Here is a 19,506-nt window from a genome sequence, read left to right on the forward strand (position 1 = left end):
TGTCTTATCTTCAACTTGGGAAACTTGTGCTTGAGGGTGTGAGAAAAAATTAGAATTTTATCAGATAATGCTCACTTGGTCCAAAACTCCAGCTGTGCTGTAAATCTAAATCCTCCTTTAAAAAATATTACAGAAATAAATGGGGGAGTGTTTGCTTTTAACACTATGATGGTTTTTTCTGTAAATCAAAGCCAAGTTAGAGCTCACATTTCCTTCTATGGATTTCAAGTCCCAGTCTGATCATCTTTTGAGGTATTTAAAAATAGTTCCTAGTGGTCTTTTAATTAGGAATTTGTCAATTTTTGCCTAAATTTACAAAAATCTGTGTCTAGGACATGTCCTAGACACAGTAGTCTGTTAGAAATTCGCCTTTGAGTTATGGGTGGAAGTATGAAACTTGTGCCCTGCCGAGCATATTTTCTAGGTTAATTTTCATAATATTTAATACGTTATTAGAAAAAGGCAACAAAAACATGTTAAAAACATAAAAAACAAAATTTTTATCAATCAATGGATCTTTAGAACAAAATTTCCACCTCCCTGTATATGAGACTAAGAGTGACATCACCCACAAAAACGGACTTGTGTGTGACTCCAATGAAACAAAGTTAATTCAGTCGACATTTTTTTTGCGATACAGATGTTGCCATGTTGGAATTATGCGTCGTTTAAAGGACTCTTCAGCTGTTTATGCAAATTATGTAATTCCAGTAGATTCTAAAGTAAAGAAAAACAGCCTTGCAGTGATATGTGTCACTTTACAGTGAACCCCAGACACCGTAATGCTCGGGAACCATCTGGTGGTTTAATCCCCCAATGCACCTACGTAATGCTGAGTGTCAAGCGGGGAGGTTCTGGGTCCCATTTTTAGAGTCTTTGGTATGACTCGGACTGGATTTGAACTGACGACCTTCCACTCTACCACGAAGCCACTGAGCTGTTGGACTACTGTCACCCACAGAAAATGGTTCACTTCCGGACTCAATCGAATGAAGTTGACTCAGCAGGCATGCTTCGTCGATAAGCAGTGATTGGTCCAAGTTGCTCTGAGTCAACATTTCAATTGTATCCACTCCCACCAATCAGGAGTGAGCTTGTTGGAAGGCCACACCGTAACGACTTGAAAGGGGGCTATATGAAATCTGTCAATCAAACTTTCAAATGTTCGACGGGATACCGCATACTTTTATTGAGGCATCTGATTGGCCATTTTATAACTGGAATAACTTAAAAAAAAATAAAAATAAAAGTCACTAGCAAGAACGTGTTAAAAAAAACTAGCAGAGCAAGAATGGTTCTTCATATACTAGTCGTAGTTTTTTTGTGCAGACAGAGGTGGAATTTATACTCCAGTGCAACTTATATGTGATTTGAATACGTAAATAGTAACAACCACTAGAGGGCACTATAGTGTATCAGTATTTGCCATTGACACAACGCTGAAGAAGAAGAAGGGCCAGCCAGACATACACCCGGCTTGGTAGAATTGTTCCAAATTGAGACATAGAATTCAACCTATCAAGTGATTTTAAGGAATATAAAGTTTAGTTGATGTGTTAGCATGTTTTTTAAGCTATGGTTATTTAAATAATTAATTCTTATCTAGATTTCTACGATGTTCCATAAAACTAAATATGCATCAATGCGTCCGTTCTTGTCCCGTATATTGTTAAATAAATTTATCCCAAAAGTGCGACTTAAATATGAATATATAATTTATTAATTTTTTTGGCTGCTGAGTTTAATATTCCAAAGTGACTTATTGTCCAAAAAATACTATACAATGACTGAGTAATTGATGTTTCTTTCTCAATATAAGTCTATAGGAATTGGAGTTGGCGGGTACTTCCTATTTAGAATGCGGAAGAGGAGGGAATTCAGTCCAATATTTAAATACAGTAAAAACTTCCAGCTGTGGCACGATTACAAATAAATGGGGGAGTGCTTTATTTTTGTGGAGGATGTTTTCCCCCATAAAACAAATCCAATTTTTAGCTAACATTTCCTTGTATGCTGTTAGGAATGCTACTCCCCCTCACAGCTAACGCTCGAACACGCGCGCGTGAAGCCGACACACGTATCAGAAGGCCCAGGGAGAGATAAAGAGACTGAGGGAAAAGGGAGCTGGTGGAGAAGGAGGGGGAAGAAGAAGAAGAAGAGGAGGAGAGCCATGGGAGAGCGATAAAACAGTCCAGTGAGTCCATGGTGACAGGCGTCCACTGGGAGCAAGAGAGGCGGAAAAATGAATACAGGTGCTATCAAACACGCGCATCTCACACTCCCCCGGTCCCCTTATTTTCTTTTGCTCTGCAAGCCACCTTTCATGCAGACATGCTGCCATCCTTCGCTCATCTCCCCTACGTCTTTCAGCACTCCTCTCACTTATGGAGAAAACCACAAAAAAAAAGAAAAGTGACACAGGTGCCATTACACAAGCAAAAGGGGTCTCCAGTGGGAAATAACAGGGGCAGGAAAAACGGACTGAGAGGCTGGAGTTTATTGCAGTTCACACATCCTTCACTTCCTCCTAGAGTTTGTCACTCCGAGGAAAGACCAAAGGGGGAAATGGTGTGTTACATAAATCAATACAAAATAAAACAACAAAAAGACAATCGAAAAGAATTGCCTGGCGGCCTTTGGAATTGGAAGAAACTGTTCATTTTGGTCATGGTATGTTTACATTTATGTAGCACACATGAAAACTGGTGCTTAGTCAACAAGCTAATATGATAATGTTATGTCCTCTTTTAGCACAAGTCGCTAATTAGTTGAGATGCATATTGAATGAGTTTGGGAGGGGTACATGTAAACAAAAACTAATTAATCCACTTCTTTGGCAGAAAAAAACGAAAAAACAAAAACAGAACAAACAGGAGTGGATATGATGAGCGCACACAAGCCTCAACTAATCTGTTTCTACCTGCATCCGTTCAAAGCTGGACTACAAGACTGCAAGTTTGAAGTTTTCTTCCAAAATAAAACCTTGTTTTGTTTTTATTTAGTCAAAAGCTTAAAAAATACATTTAGGGAAGATACAAGCCTCGTTGGTCTATTTAGGATAAAACGAATAAAAACAGTGAATGCCCAAATTAACAAAAATGTGAAAAAAAACTTTTCTGACAGTATTGCAGAAGAAAAGCAGCAATAAATATGCCAGAAAATGAGCATATTTTTTAAACAGTTATTGTAACAAATAACTGCAATTGGAACAGTCATAGAGGGCATTTGTTTTATTATAAACTTTTCAGAAAAGTATTAACAAACGCTATCCCACAAAGAAATTATATCTATATTAACATATTTTTAAAAATGTTTTATACTAATGATTTAAATATTTCAGTAGATGTTTTATTAACAGTAATCTCAGCTAAATCATACATTTAGCACAGTGCTACCACTTCCACTTTTAAAATCTAACAATAGGTTCAGATTGACTGCAATTGTACACTTCCTTATACGTATAAACTCTGCCTTTTCCATGTAATTCACAAAAAAAAATTAAAATAAAATCTATTACATTTTTGACACTGTCACATTTATAACAGTCGCAGGTATAAATGTATTTGCATAACACACGGTGTCCTACTTGAAAAAGAAAAGAAATGTTCGCAGCCAGTGCTATTCAATATGGGTGTGTATTGGTAACAGTCTGGGAATACGATACATATCGTGATACCTGATTCACGATACGATATCTATCACGATATGCCCCAAAACGTTAGCAGAACAGATTTAAACTATTTTCTTGGTGTATGACTCAGAAAAAAACTACCTCAAAAATTAATTTATTGTAATTAAATTGGTCAAATTAATTTTACCAAATTATCACAAAGCTAACTGTATTTCATTTACAAATTGCTTTTACCCAAGAAAATTCGAGTAATGAATAATTAAGTAAATATTGCCATGTCACCATTTTAAATCGATGCAAGTGTTGTCAAATGAAGTATCACGATATATCGCCAAAACGATTTTTTTTCTACACACCTACTAATCAGAATATTATATATTTTTCTCATCATTTCAATAAATCCTGAAATGTTCATTTAGTGGTGTTGTCTGCATTTCTCGACCGAATTTTTGGAATGAACGCCAAGGCTACTAGAAGATACGGTAAAATTGAAAGTAGACTATTTATTGAAAGTATGCTTTTTAATCTGGTGGGTCCAAGAAAATATTGTATGTATAGACTTTTTGTGCCATCTTCTCTGCAAAGGGTGAAACAGACTGTTCTGTTTAGTTTCGTGTGTCTCTCGGATTCCTCTAAATTATGCCTAAAGCTTCCCTCCAGCTAATTTTATTGTATTTTCAATGTCGGCTTTTGCTTCCTGTTGACCTACAGCCGATAATATTATGCAGAAAATATAGAAGCTCACTTCATATTTCGCTTAAAGCAATTGTCAAAATGTACTTTTAGTTTTTGCTTAAATAGTCCTTTTGTTTATTAATTTGCTTTAAATAAGTCTGAATTTACAACTTTATTCCATCTAGATGGTTTCCCTTTGACGTTCCACAGCCGACGAGGGCTTGTTGCCTCAAGTTTCCATGAATGTTGAATGGCACATGTTGAACAGGACTGGGAGGCATATGTGCTTCTATCTGGGTTGGCATTGTGTGTCCTCAGCGTCCGTGTGTGTAGCTGAGGGTTTGCACAAGGGGCTCGGAGAGGCATTGTAGTGCATCATTCTGCTCCACTTGCTTTACAGTAGCAGCCCCGGCAACAGAATGGAGACAGAGGCAAGGGGGTGTTCTGTACTGTAAGCAAGGCAGATAGGAGAGCGGCGGCGGTGGCGCAGCTTTCTGCTCCGCGGGAGCCGCTCACACACGCTCACAGGGACGGATTCCAGATAACCCGGCTTTTCTACCCTTATTAAACTTCCCACAGCTTTTTTATTGAAGTTTTGACTATCTTGCATTTTCAATTTCATTTTTTTTTCAATGAAATTCAATTCACAGAGATTACATCTGCAGAGGAAAGAGATAGGTAGAGAAAGAAAAAGGGTGTGTGATTTTCCTTAAGTCGCACACATTTCTAATATCAGGGGTGTGTGTGGCATGTGTGCAACAACCGCGGGTGACATTTTTTTCCTCATAAGTAAAAGGGCTAAATATTTAAAAATATTAGCAAAAAAAAAAAAAAAAGACTGCAAGTACAGATAAGGAGGGTGTTACAGTGAGTGTGCAAATTAGTGCATTTGTGTCTAACTTTTTGCAGGGGCCCCCACACGCACACATGCAGACACACTTCAGTAAATGGGGCAGAAGTGAAATGCTTTGAAGCGTTGGGGTAATCCAGCGTAAACAGCAATGGCAAGACAGACTGGAACTGAGTTAGGCTACTACTCCCAGCTGCACAAGGGGAACACGGGCACACGCTTAAGCGTGTTAGATGTGCGCAAAGAGGCGAGAGCAGAGAAAAGAGTTTTTTTCCCGTTCTAGCTGAGCTTGTTTCGAAAACGTCAGACGAGCGGGCTGATTTTTCATTTGTTGGTTTTTTTCTACTCTCTGACAGATGAGTTTGCAGCTAAATCAGGCTTTAAATTCACACATTGGCATGTTCTGACCTGCCATGCATATACAGAGGGCAAATTAGACACTATCGTTGAGCATCACTGTCTCCTCACTGCCCCCATTGCTGTTTTTTTTCCATCTCACACACTTTCCCCCCTTTTTTATTCTGTTTGTCTAAATTTCCCTCCATCCTTTCCTCCTTCCCCATCTACCTGGCATGCTGCCTCCTTCCATCAGTGCACCCTAAAGCATCAAAGCCTCTCCACACCACCAACTTCATCATGAATAAATTGCCAATTTGGTACACATGAAACGAGTCCCAAGTTCCCCAAATGAAGTGAGTGAGGAGGAGAGATGAAGTGTGGGAAGGAGAGAGAAATGGAAGAAAAAAAAGAGGGAGGGAGAGAATTCAATTAGTTTTTTTGTCTCTATTAGGAACCCAAACCTCCTGCCCACTCTTTTTCACTTGACAATTAGTGCTGTAGATAATTAACGAGGAGAGGGCACCACCGCTTGGTGTCCCTAATCATGCACATATCAATTAGGCACAGTAAGGGGCTGTTGCTATCATTTTATTTTATCAATTAAATAATCGATCACTTCCAGGGGTTGTAATCAAGCAGGAAAGTTTGGATCTGAACCGGCATTCCAGTGTGAGCGGCATTAGTTGGGATTAGGTATCACGGACTCCCGAGTGCGCTGACATGACAGCGCGAGATCATTGTTGAAAATATATTTATATATTTGCGGAGCGCGCGCGGGGTTGAAGGAGTGTGCGCGCGTCAGCTCGCATACAGTCCTAAGCTGTGTTCTATGATGTGACATTGCTGACTGGTGCTGACGTTAAGACTTTTCAGGGGGGAGAGCAGCGAAAAGCCTGCATCAGGAGAAAAAGAGCTATCCCATCAGGAATGCGCGTGGGTGTGTGTGTAAGTGCACGCGTGTTTGGGGGTGCAGAAAGGGAAAACGCTGCAGTCTATGTGCTGCACATAAATGAGGATGTCGGGTAAGTGGGGCGGGGGGGTTTCCTTTGATGTTCTCGACAGTGATTTTAGCTGACCAGAAACATCCCCGCGCCATGCTAGATTATTGAATAGCGTGAACCCATGCTACCGACACAAACAAACATGAGCGTCAGCAGACAAAACATGACGTAAAAAAATATTAACAGTCAGAACCAAAAAGCTGGTAATTGTTCTGGGCAACAAAACACTGGTTAGACATTAAACTCAAACCCATAGAAAGGCTTTTTTATTAAATCAGCAACAACAATATTCAAAAGAAAAAAAAAAGCAAATCCTTTGAGGAGAGCAAACATTGAACACAGCTGTGTGTAAAAGAAATGCAATCTACAAATAAATGCCAGACTGTATATAAAAAACTGGACTGGGTAAGTGTGACATCATCCATGGCAAATGGCTTACTTATTGCTCCAACCAAATTAAGTCAAATCAGTTGCTTTTTTTTAGATATGGAGCCATTGGAGCCAAAAATCTTCAGTAAGCAGAGAATGATCCGAGTCGGTTTAAGTCAACGTTTCTATGGCACCCGAGGGGGGGTGAAACATTGACTCTATATGAGAACTGGATCGACAAAGTCGGACAACACTCATAGAAAAATGGCTTAATTCTGACTCCAGCATCTTAAAGTCAAATTACAACTTTTTTTTTTTTGTTTGTTTGTTTTTGCCAGTTGCCATGTTGAAGCCAGAAAATGTCAATAAGCAGCAATTGGTCAGAATTGGTCCAAGTCAACATTTCTATGGACCTCAAAGGAAGTTGTCCATTGACTCTTAATGAGAACTGGACTGACAGAGTGTGACAACACCAATAGACAATTTAACTGTAAACCACAATTTTACTGTTCCTGACAGTTACAATAAAAAAGTCTTTGAATCTTTGAAAATGACTTAATTCTGGCTCCAACTAAAGTCGAATTAGTTGCCTTTTTTCGTGATACAGACGTTGCCATGTTGAAGCCAGAAATCATCAGTAAGGACCGATTGGTCAGAGTTGGTCCAAGTTGTTCTGACTATTTTTTCTTTGGCACCTTATGGGGGTGAACCATTGACTCTGAAGAAGAACTGGACCAACAGTGTGACATCACCCATAGAAAATGGCGTAATTATGGCTCCAATGAAAAAAAGTCAATCCAGTCTTTTTTATTTGTTGATTTTTTTTTTATGACATGTATGTTGTAACCAGAGATTGTCAGGAAGCAGTTGTTGGAACGAGTGAATCTGAGTCAACTTTTCTATGGCACAGCTACACATTGAAGGGAGGTGAACCATTGACTCTATATGAGAACTGGACCAACAAAGGTGTGATATCACCAGTAGAAGATAACTCCATTCTGACTCCAACGAAATTAAGTCAATTCAGTCGCGATTTTTTCATCTTCTTTATGATACAGTGTTGAAACCAGGAATGATCGATATTCTTATATGTACTCAATGGGCCAGACATGGTTCTCCAAAATTACTGCCCTCCTCAAAGGATTGGGGTTGCCAAATCACAAGACAATCACCGCCACGCAGAGCTGCGACTCCACGCAGACGGCTGTCATGACATACATGTGCAAGCTCACTTTCCAGATGCTGAGTGTTAAATCATAAAACAAAGCAAAAACACGGACAACTATGGTGTGATCTACCCAAACCAGGAAGCAGATACCTGTGTGAAAAACCTGCAGGACCTTTCTCTCTTCTGAAGCTGCAAATTCAAACAGTCCAGCAGTTATTAGAGATTCAATACATTCACAGGCACATGAAAGACAGGAAAAAGCTGCTTTTATGCTCGCCTGGATAGATTCTTAGATCTAATTCCTGCAATTGTAACCATCTTTTTGGACTCTTTCTCTTCTATATTGAGTCATTTTGCGCATTTACTGCCAAGTGAACTGATAGTGATAATTGCAAATGCACTCATGTACGATTGGTTGCATTTCATTTTTCCTTACCATAATCAGCATAATTAGTGAGCATCCTGCTCAATTAGAAAGCGTATCCCTATTTCATTTAATCTATTTTTTTTTTAGTCCATATTTCTTTAGTACTAAATCAGACATTAAATTATTTTATTTCGTCTGTGTTGATTGTAAGTATTAGTCTGCTATTTTAATTAGGCAAAACAATTCTTAAATGTGTGATAGTTGGGTCAAATTCTGCAAGAAATTAGGAGTTAAAGTATAAAAAAGAAATACAAATCTTGATTATTGTTAGGTTTAATGTGTCTTATAGCAGCTGCACTGCGGAGCTTTATGCAAACTGATTGGCTCAATCCATAGATCTTTGTCAGTCTGCTTAATTCAAACCAAAAGTTCCACAACTGCTTTCTATGGAAACATTACAATTTGTTCCACCTAAGGGAGATTAGTCGCTTAAACCAATTCGAAGTAGCTGTGGTAAGAGATTGTTTGAGTTTTAGTTAATCTAATCCCAAATAGGGACTCCAGCCTGATTGTCAGCGTCATGTTAAAAGCCGGAGCTAAATGGCCGAGTTATATTACGTGATTCATGATGTCAAATCGGTCCCAAGACCGTGCTGTAGGTTGAAATGAGAAGAACCGAGATGGGGTATTATTAAATTTTGGTTGTGATTTGTAAAGAGTTGAGAGACCCTGCCAAAGACTAAAAGCAGTGATCTGTCTCTTTTAACGTTAAGCAAAGCTTGTTACAAAGATCCCCACAGAAATGAAGATGAAAAAATGTCTAAAGGCAGCAATCTGTCATGTGGAAATCTAGAATGTTCCATCTGCGTCTTCATCAAACTCTGCATACAGACTTTTTGTAACTTCTGTAAGGAAAAAAAGTCTATTGAGCCAAGTTTCTTATTCTTTAGCTTAGTTTCTCTTGTTTCCTTCTCTTTGTAAACCGATTCATATCTTTCATAAAACAGATTTTCACAGCACATCTCAATCTACAACGTCCCCCTAAGAAAGCAGTACCTTGGTGAGGCTGCGGGCGGCGCTGTCTTTGCCCCCAGGGGTTAGGTTTCGGAGTTGAACGTCCAGCAGCTCAACAAGCTGGGCCATGGCCCGAACCGTGGACGGCACGTCACCCGGCCGTAAAGGGCCCTTGGTCTGCTCCGCCAGCTCCCTGGCCACTATCGCTGCCGTCTCTCCTGAGCGAAGCTGTAAGGCAATAACAAGGACAGTCCATGAGATAGAAAAAAATAAAAGCACAGAGATGGATGGAAGCTTTTGTTTTAATGTCAGAAGAGGTGAGAAGTGAAGGGTAAGTTAGGTAAAGGAGAAAGAAACTACAGTAGAGCCAAAAAGTGCCAAGAACAGGAGAGGACGTTACAGCAAATAAAGAAGAGCAAGGACAGAGATGGAGTACGGAGGATCAAATACACACAAAGAAGCCAAAGGAGAGAAAAGTATAAAGAAGATAGATCTGTAAATGGATTTTGACAGTTAAATACTTTTACATTTTGCAAAGTTTAGTTGTACTTGATCTGCTACACCCTAGTGCCCTAGTGATTATCCAAAATCAGATTTTGAACCGTTTAGGGCTTTAGCAACACTTGACAGTAGTGAAGTGTTTATACAATCAACTGATTCTGCCACAGAGAAAAGTTACTTTTTACCATTTTGCAATCCGTCAAATAATTTTACTAACTTAGCATCAGAAAAGTGTTGGTTTAGCTGATCCACATTGATCGCATACATGGTCAAAGAGTTACAGAAGGACAAAGACAGTATACTTTTTCTTGTGTTGCCTGTGACACTGACAGTGTTTGAGGGTTAAACTGCCCAAAAGAGAGTTATCCATATATGCATCCATTCTGGGGTAGCTAGAGCCTTTCCCCCTTTTGAGGAAAGGTGTGTAGTGTCTCCAGTCCCATCACAGGGCCCCAAAACAACATAGAAACATTGAAACTGTCCAGTCCTGAAAACAGTATGACTGTCAGAGGAGGAAATGAAATCCATCAGTGTGGGCAGATCCTGAGATAATGTGGCAGAAAAAGCCAAGACAGACGGATAGGGGTAGAAGCTCAGAGGGTGTGGAAAGGTCACTTTCAACATGGTACTAAGCAACAATGCATGTAAGACGTGGTAGGAGATTATATCATCACCATATGGGAACAGAGTTTGCATGGAGGATAAATGGATTGACCATGTCCGAAACATTTCCCAGCTGTGTGGAGATCCAACACATTAAAACAAAATTGTAAAGTGTGGTGGATAAGGAATGGCGTAGTCAAGTAGTTTGAATAGTCTTCAGAAACATCTGTGCAAAATACTAGTTGGGGATTCCAAGGTCATAAGAACCATTTCAAAGTGGTGGAGAATGTTTTTGTGGATACAAACACAACAATCATAATGGCCAACCAACCAAACATTGTAGTCCGAGATAAACACAAGATGTGGTAGATAGATATAGACGTCCCCAAGTGACCCAAATCAAAAGGAGCTCAAGATGATCTAATAGAAGAGCAAAAAAGTAAAGAGGGAAAATACATGGGTTATCCCATTAACAGTTGGAGTACTTGGCTTTAAGGCCCCCGCAGAAGTCTAAAAGAACTGTTTCCTCAAGCTTCTCTGGTCATGATTTCCACCTAACTCATGTTATTGAAGATAACCCTAGTAAAATCCCAGATATTAAACAAAAACACTCACTACTATAAAGGATATTGTCTGAATTAAGTAATTATCAGCCCTTAAAGAACTTCCGTGAGAGTGAAGATAGACACATAGATCTATGGTCGGTCTTCATGGATGACCAATTGTTATAACTTACCTTCTGCATGATGTGATTCACCCAAGGTGAAGTGCAGTTGCTGAGGTCAGGGCCTTGAGGATCCCAGTAGCCAATATGTGCCATGCACACGTAGGTAGCCACTCCTGCAGGGCAAGGAAATCACACTGGGTAAAGCGGCATCTAACCTTTACTGTGAAATACTGTTTTTGGCATAGTCAAAGGACACATAAGCCCTGCTCACCTGTGCAGTAAGAATAGACTCAAATACTGTATAAATTGCAGCTATGGTGTTCTACGGTGGCCCTCTTACCTAGTGTCCCCACAGGGCATGGCTGCTTGGCTGTCTGGCCTTGCTGCGTCCGGGGCCACGAAATATCAGCTGTCACCCTCGGACTGCAGAAATCTTGGGGTGGAAGGACAGGGGGCTGGGGGACGGCCGGGGGGCTCAGCACCGGAGGGGATCCCCCGGCTTTTTGGTTGGTGTCCGGAATCTGGTTGGTGTCGGACGCTGAGCCTCCAGCAGGAACCAGGATGGGCTGGCGGACTGTGGTGGTCGTCCGATAGCGCTGGCCAGGGGAGGTGGTGAGAAGGGGTCTGGGGGTGGTGTAGTAGGGAGGGGAGCGGGTGGTGGTGCCCCGGCCTGTCGATGAGGAGGAGGAACCCCCACCGCCTGCGTGACCTCCTCCCCGGTTAGGTGGGATGATGGGAGGCGGCCGGAAGTCTATGGAAAAAAAAAAATGGTAGAAAAAAAATGTGAGTATAAAAAGATCTGATGAAAAGAAACACACAGCACCAAGCGATGTAAGCAATGGCCTCCAGGAGTAAATAATATAGAGCAGACACAAACACATTTGTATACATTCATTTTCCCAGCAGTAAACAGCTGTGACAGCTAGTGGCTCATGTTTCTGATGACTTCCAAATGCTAGTGTCACTGCAGTCTCATATCAGATCCCAGCGATGATACTTTTCACTGATGAGTTAACGACAAAGTCATAAAACAACTTGAAGTAGAGCGCCAAAGTGTGCAAGTGTTGCTCTCAAGTCCTAACAAATAACTTTTTTTCTGATTTCCACTAATTCCATTGAGATAAATGATCACAACTGGCAAAGTCTTGACAGAAAAAAACATTCTTTTAGTGTAATGCATTAATCATGACATCATAAGAAGCAGAATGGGCACTTTAAACGCTCATATTGTCAATGTTTCATTGTAAAAAAGCTCCATTATTCACAGTGACCCTGTTTGAGAGACAGATATAAAGAATAGATGGATAGAAAGGTGCAAAGAAAGAGGAGTTAAGCATCTTTGTCAATGCAAATACCCCTTTTACCATCTGGTTATTACTCACATTTTCCTCAACTGCAAGCCATTTCTCACACATTTGTCTCCATTTTCATAAAAAAGTTCATTAGTGTTAATAATTGAAAACCATTAAGTGTAATACTTTCCATAGATGGAACCTATTCCTGAAAATGATTGATATGTGACAAAAACAAAACAAAAATGAATTTTTAGTCATTATTTAATACCTCATTTACTGTTCAATGTTATAAGACCTTCAACTTGTATTAATAAATGTTTATTTGGGCTTAAATGTTTCAATTTTGGATGGCTCAGTTGGCTGAGTGTAGGATCGGCATGCGGGGAAACCTGGGTTTGCTTCTCAGGGTATCCATTATGGGTCCTTAGATGAGCTACTGCCTAACTATGTATCCACAAGGGAGCCTAAGTCTGGGTTAACCTGAGCCAGTACCTAGCCCGGGTAAAATAAAATAAAATAGTGTCAGGAAGGGCTTCCAGTGTAAAACTCTCCCAAACCTGTAGCGCTAGGGGTGTGTAGGCAAGATCCCGGCGATACGATACGTATCACGATATAAGTGTCACAATAGGATAAATATCTCGATAGATCCCAAGACATCACCAGAGACAACATTCCATGTTTTTTTAAGGTTTAAGATGAAGAAAAAGACTGAATATTAATACATCTTTCACTTTAATTAATTGGTAAACATATATATTTTATTTAATGATTATAATACCAATCAGAACACAATCATCGGTCTCTAAGTTGAAAACAAGATCAATCCACTACATTACATGTTTGCTTATAAATGATTAACTAAATATCATAATCTTAAATTGATACAAGTATTGCCAAAGGAATTATTGCAATATTTCACTGAATTCAAGCCATACGTCGTATGGCCATCCTATAATAATTTCAAAAGTTCCTTTGGATATCCCCAACACAGTCACAGCTATGTTGGTTACATTCGAAGATTCTGAAGTTTTTTTTTTTGTTTTCGCAAAAATACTTTTTCTGCCGAGTCAGCAGGTTTTTTAGCGACAGTTTTTCGCACACCCCTGATGAATGAATGTGTCAAAAGGTGAACAGCAACAACATATAGCTCTCAGTAATTTTCATACCAAACATAATAGAAATTAGAACAAAATAGAATTTCCACATCAGGTATAGAGATATATTTTGATCTACAATGTTTTCCACACTATAGAGCACTGCGGATTGAAAGGTGCACCATTAAATAATCATCTATTTTAAAACATATGTCACATATAAGGTGCATTAAACAAGACAAATGAGGCAGAAATAGGTCTGTACATCAGTCAGACTTTGCTAACTACGTCCACAGTAACTCTACAACTTGTTTGCAAAACGCTACATGTTAGCCACATTAGAAGCATTAGCTGCGGTAGAAACGTTAGCGCATATACATTACCTGAACCTTCCCATCTGGTCTGTAACATGTTTGAAAAAATAGACTGATACCACTAAAACATACACTACTGTGACTAGACTAATTCCCAACCTTGTTAGTATCAAAAAAAAAAAAACAGTCCGAAGACGTTATACGTTAGCCGCATTAGCATATTCATAATAACCCCCAACCAAAAATGTTGACAGAAAAAACTCAAAGCTTTTAAGTGTTCTTTATATACTGAAAATAAAGTAACCTATAAATACAGTGATCTATAGTCTTTATTTGGTCACTAATCATTATCTGAGTTGGAGTGCACTCTCGTGTGGGGCGCAACCTAAAGTGGTGATAAGGTTGTTTGAGGTTGAGAAGCCATACATTACACAAGACATGAAGGCTTTTGTTCGACACTTTTGAGACATCGACTATTTCATCCACAATCAAAGCAGGGGATCAAGTCTGGGGGAGTCTCTATTACAACACGGTAATAAAGTTTATCCGATTTTGCAAACATTCCCTTAAGCAGAGCTCTTGAGGTCCCAAAGCAACAGCTTTGACAAATCACACACCCTCCCTCTCGTTTTGTTAAAGACTTGCAGCTGTGCTTGGAAATCTTGTCCTGCATCGTGAGGTAATGTTGGATGAATCATTTGCTTTCAGACAGACATCGTCTTGCTTCATTCTTGAATGCTTCGATAGAGTTATTGGGTGGGTCACTTCGCTGGAATGTCGCCTATAAGCTATAAAAAAAACATAATTCCTCCAACATTAAACTCAAAAGTTGAAATGGGTCATACATTATTGAAGACTCCAGGTTTATTTTGAAGTAAATAAAAAATATTTTATAGTAGGACTGTAACAACTAAACCCAAATATTCACGATCCGTTCCTGAAAAATTGAGTATGAAAAATTGTGACGTCTGATTCACAATCTTTGTAAATATGGTGCAGTATAGTAAAAATACACTTCAGGACAGTAGGTAATCATTTTACAATATAAAGTTGGATTTTGGCCCCCAGACTGACCATGCGCGAATGCGGCACACACGTGTTGCAGAAGTGTTTGCTATGACCTGTTATCTGTAGCTTGCCTATAGAAATAAAAGTGCATGAACATTTTCGCTCTATGGACACAACGAGCTATCTACGACCTTAGTAATTCGTGCGGGTCAGCTGGGGACCCCATAAAGCACAGACAGCCCCCATCCACCCATAATGGCAGCTATGACTAAGGCTTAAGCAACAATCCATACCCCTAGTATTGGGAACCTATCAAATATTTGAACGTTGTAGTCTGGTTTGTGTAGTTTTGTTAACTTTTTTTCTTGTTTGTTTCATCCATTACTTTTTGGAAGACTGTATCCAGCCTTCTTTTTAGCAAGTGTTTACAAAGCCTCTGTTAATTAGCACATCAGAACCCGGTTGTTAATCATCCAGTGCAGCTCTTCAAACAGACATGGTCATTGCCTCTTTATTGCTAATGTGTCCCCTCATCATATTTATCATCTCTCCACTGTATTGTCATAGTCTTGTAGTGGATTTACACTCACTTTCAACCTTACACTTTATGATTTTTTTTACTTTATCATCACTTTTGCTGATGTTTAATCTCAGAGAGCCAATTAATATGTGTAGAAAGTGATTATTTATTGATTACCTTACATTTTTTAGATTAAGTCAAAGGACTTAATCTATATCTCTTTTTTATTTTTAATATGCTTACTTCAGCTTAAATTCTGTCTCGATTTTAAAACTATTGATGTGAAAAAGTTTAGCCTGGCTGTGAAACACAAGTGCTTGCTTTTCTCCAAGTGTGCCTTAGGCAAGACGGCACACTTTATGGCAGCCATGGCTGTCAGGGGCCACACAGCTGACAGCTCTCAATGAGGCTGCATGTGGCTTTACAAAATGGCCTGTAAGTGTATGAATATATAACAAATTTATGTCAAATGTACTTAGTTTTTTAATTAGACCTTATTTAACTTTACTAAAGGGTGTTAAATGACTATTAGAGTGAAGAAGATAAATCCCCACAGATTAGATTCCTTTAAGGATGCTTTTGCTTATGCATTTCAATTTGTTTTCTCACATTTCCTGCAGAAAGATCTGTGACTCTATATGTGACAGGATGTTAGAAAAGTGTAATGCTGTGAGGGGATGAGTGGATGTTCATTTTTCTTACTTTGAGCTCAAAGTGACAGTTGCCGTGGATTTTTCGGATCAATTAAAGAAACCATACCTCCCTCTACGATTTCTAGCGTCTGCCTGTTTTGACTGACAGCCGCGTCAGATCTCCGCCGTTCTCTTCTCCGCCAAGACTCGATGGAGGGTTTCTCTCTGCCTAAGCCGCGCCCCGCTCCCGTCGTCCCGACCGCTCTGCCTCGCGCATTCTCCGCAGAACATCGCCATCAATCACGCTTGGCAGCAGCGGCCTGGGGACTACCTGTCAATCTGGCTGTGTTTGTGTGACTGTGTGTACCTATGAGGCAGAGAGGCGGGGCGTGCCTCTCAGGGCTCGAATGAGAAGCTCCATTAGGAGTCCTGCCTCAACAATAGCAAAGTAATGATGTGTGTGTTTGTGCCCGAGGTTGATGCCTGCTGTCATTTGAGTACAGGCCAGAGAACACAGGCGGTTGGCAGCTTACTTTTAAAGTAACACAAAGCCTGAAAGCATCAATGAGAGAAGGCCACAGATTTGTATAGACCTTTTTTATGTCTTCCTTTTTCGTTCTTTAATGATGTCTTTTTTATTTTTGCAAAATCCTTCCCTTTAATTTCATCTGTCTTAAACTTAAAAAAAAGTCAATAATTTTCCTTAAAGACCCACTCCAAATATCTTTTAATCTATTTCAAAAGTGTTCTCAGTGATATTCTAATTATGAAAAAAACATTATGATGACTATGCTAATTTGCAACCTTGTTAGTAACACGGAAGATAAAACACAGCGATAATGCCACACGTCAGCCAATTTAGCAACATTAGCGTTCACAATACTTGTAACTCCTAAAATTATTTGTAACAAATAAAAAACAGACTGATACTGATAAAACAAACGTTACTAAGGCTGTGCTAATTCCCAACCTTGTCAGGAAAAAAAAAAAAAAAGCTACAGTCTGACACAGCTACATGTTAGCCATGTCAGCATATTCACAATACCTGTAGTTCCCAATGCTGCTTGTAACACGTAAAAACACAGACTAATTAATACCTCTATACCAAGCGTTACTAAGACTACGGTTACTCCTAACCTTATTAGTGAAATGAAAAAATATATATAGAAAAAAACACAGTCCGGCACAGCTACATGTTAGCCATGTTAGCATATTCATACTACCCATGACTCCCAACGTTCTTTAATACTTAAAAAAGAAGACTGATTATAATAAAACAAACCTTACGATGACTATGCTAATTCCCAACCTTGTTGGTAAAATGGAAAATAAAACACACTGCGATAATGCTACACATTAACCACTTTAGCAACATTGGCATTCACAATACCTGTAACTCCTAAGCTTGTAACACAAAAAAAAAAACAAAAAAACAGACTCATACGACTAAAATAAATACTTTAACTCCTAATCTAGTTAAATGAAAAAAAGACCAAAAAAGAACACACTCCAACAGCTTTGTGTTAGCCTCGTTAGCGAATTCACAATACCCATCACTCCCAACGTTGTTTGTAACTGGTAAAAAAGCAGACTGAAAATTATTAAAAAAATATTATTATGACTACACTAATTCACAATCTTGTTAGTAACAGAAAATAAAGCACACTGTAACACCGCAACACGTTAGCTACTTTACTAACGTTAGCGTATTCTCGACAATGCCCAACATTGTTAGCACAGTGTACCTCTCAAAAGCACTTTGAAATAATTAACCACAGCCAGAGTCAATCCATATGCAATGTGCTCAGAATTATTAAAAAGAAAAAAAATAAATTTGGTAGTTCATTAGAAATTTGGCTCTAAATTGTGGGCGAGACTGTTAGCGCAGAGCAACCTTGCAACGAGTCCACTGTTTGTTGCAAAGAGCTCTTTATTTACTTGCTCTCCTGCTAGCTTACAGCCCCTCACACCTCTTACATTAGTGGTGCAAAAAAATGGCGAGCAATATTGGAGCTGTCCAGCCCTACAGTTTTGAGCCACCTGAGATGAGGGAAAGCAACGATTTACATGTATCTTGTCGCCGACAAATGAATGCATCAGAATCGCGCGTAAAGTTTGTGGCCTGTTCAGTGTATTTTCTATATCACAAATACGATAATTTTTAAATTGAATTTTTTTGTCTCCTCCTGATTCATAACAATTGGAATGAAGAAATACAGAAAAGTTCAATTTTGAAATTAATTTTTTTAATATATGTCTTCCATCATCAGAAAAATAGCACAAGAATATGTTAAAAACACAATTTTCCTCAGTGTAGGTCTTTACATGTACTTCCATCAGTCTCTTTTTTTTTTTTTATTGCAGTTCTTTAACATGCCAGAGATGAATTCATCACTTGCATCACTCAAGGCTCAACGGCACTAAAGGAACATGACATAACAGGTTTGTGAAACATTTATAAAGAAGAAGGCTAGGTAATGCTCACGGGGGCTGACATATCCTCCCCAGCCTCGTATGTTTAAACTTACGAAGCTTTGGGTAAATGCGCTTTGACAGTTTCAGCTAGCCCAAACATTTGCCTCTTTGCTATGCTTTTACTGTCATAAACCTGCACTAATTTGATACACTGTGTACGCTTACCATGACATGTCTGGAGAAATATGTTTCAAAGGAAACATCAGTTATCACATTCAGTGCCTTTGCATTCCTGGAGTTTTTACGTGAAACAATAACAGCAGTAAAAGAAACGTCTTTTTTTTTCTATAGTTTCATAGCCTCAATGATCTCTTTTTCCCTGAGAACAAGGTCCTAGTGCAATGAATTATAATTTCCTGCTACAATTATAAATATTGCATGATAAAATGAAATAGCTTGCTAATAAAACTGAATGTACACAACCCTTTTCAAGGTTCAAACTACATCCGATGTGTGAGACAGACTGAAATATATATCCGTATCATATTACTATTCAATAAAACCATTAAAGCTATCTGAGGAGTTTATTCTACAAAGCTTTTGTGACGTGGCTGAAAGTTGCAGATTTATGGCTCCTACAGAGACGCAGCGGTGAGATATTGTTTTTATCGATTGTGTAAGTCAAGAAATAAAGATTCGCTTTCAGCTTTTAACCCAAGATAGATGAAAAGTGCGTTGAAGTTGGAAAAATAAAATGATACGTCTAATACTTCCACAGGCTGAAAATGCAATGACTAAAAGATTTTTCCAACTGTTTTTTTCTGTTGTATTGACCTGGAAGAAAGCAGAGGTGAAGGGAAGACAGTTGCCGGACTGACAGTAGGTTAGCTCCTGAAGATGTCATCTGTCACCACAGTGGAAGGAAGCACGCAGGTTCTGTCCATCAGTCTGGGATGTTAAGCACATCTCTCATGCAGACAACGAATGACCGCTTGTGTGTATCTTCGTGCGTCTTATTCATTCTTGTGAAGCTTTTGACTTTC

At 39.1% G+C, this 19,506-nt stretch overlaps 1 protein-coding gene across 1 annotated transcript in view; it reads right to left on the reverse strand.

Annotated features, from left to right (window-relative positions):
* The window catches only part of adgrl3.1 (adhesion G protein-coupled receptor L3.1), a gene marked incomplete in the record, with an annotated part of 186,114 nt that overhangs the window by 63,024 nt on the left and 103,584 nt on the right, over positions 1–19,506 (reverse strand). Inside the window, 4 exon segments of the mRNA XM_024290283.2 lie at positions 8,184–8,222; positions 9,457–9,642; positions 11,255–11,358; positions 11,526–11,936. Coding sequence (XP_024146051.1) covers positions 8,184–8,222; positions 9,457–9,642; positions 11,255–11,358; positions 11,526–11,936 — 740 coding nt within the window.

The sequence above is a fragment of the Oryzias melastigma genome, linkage group LG1 (genome assembly GCF_002922805.2).
Source record: "Oryzias melastigma strain HK-1 linkage group LG1, ASM292280v2, whole genome shotgun sequence".
Classification (NCBI taxonomy): domain Eukaryota; kingdom Metazoa; phylum Chordata; class Actinopteri; order Beloniformes; family Adrianichthyidae; genus Oryzias; species Oryzias melastigma.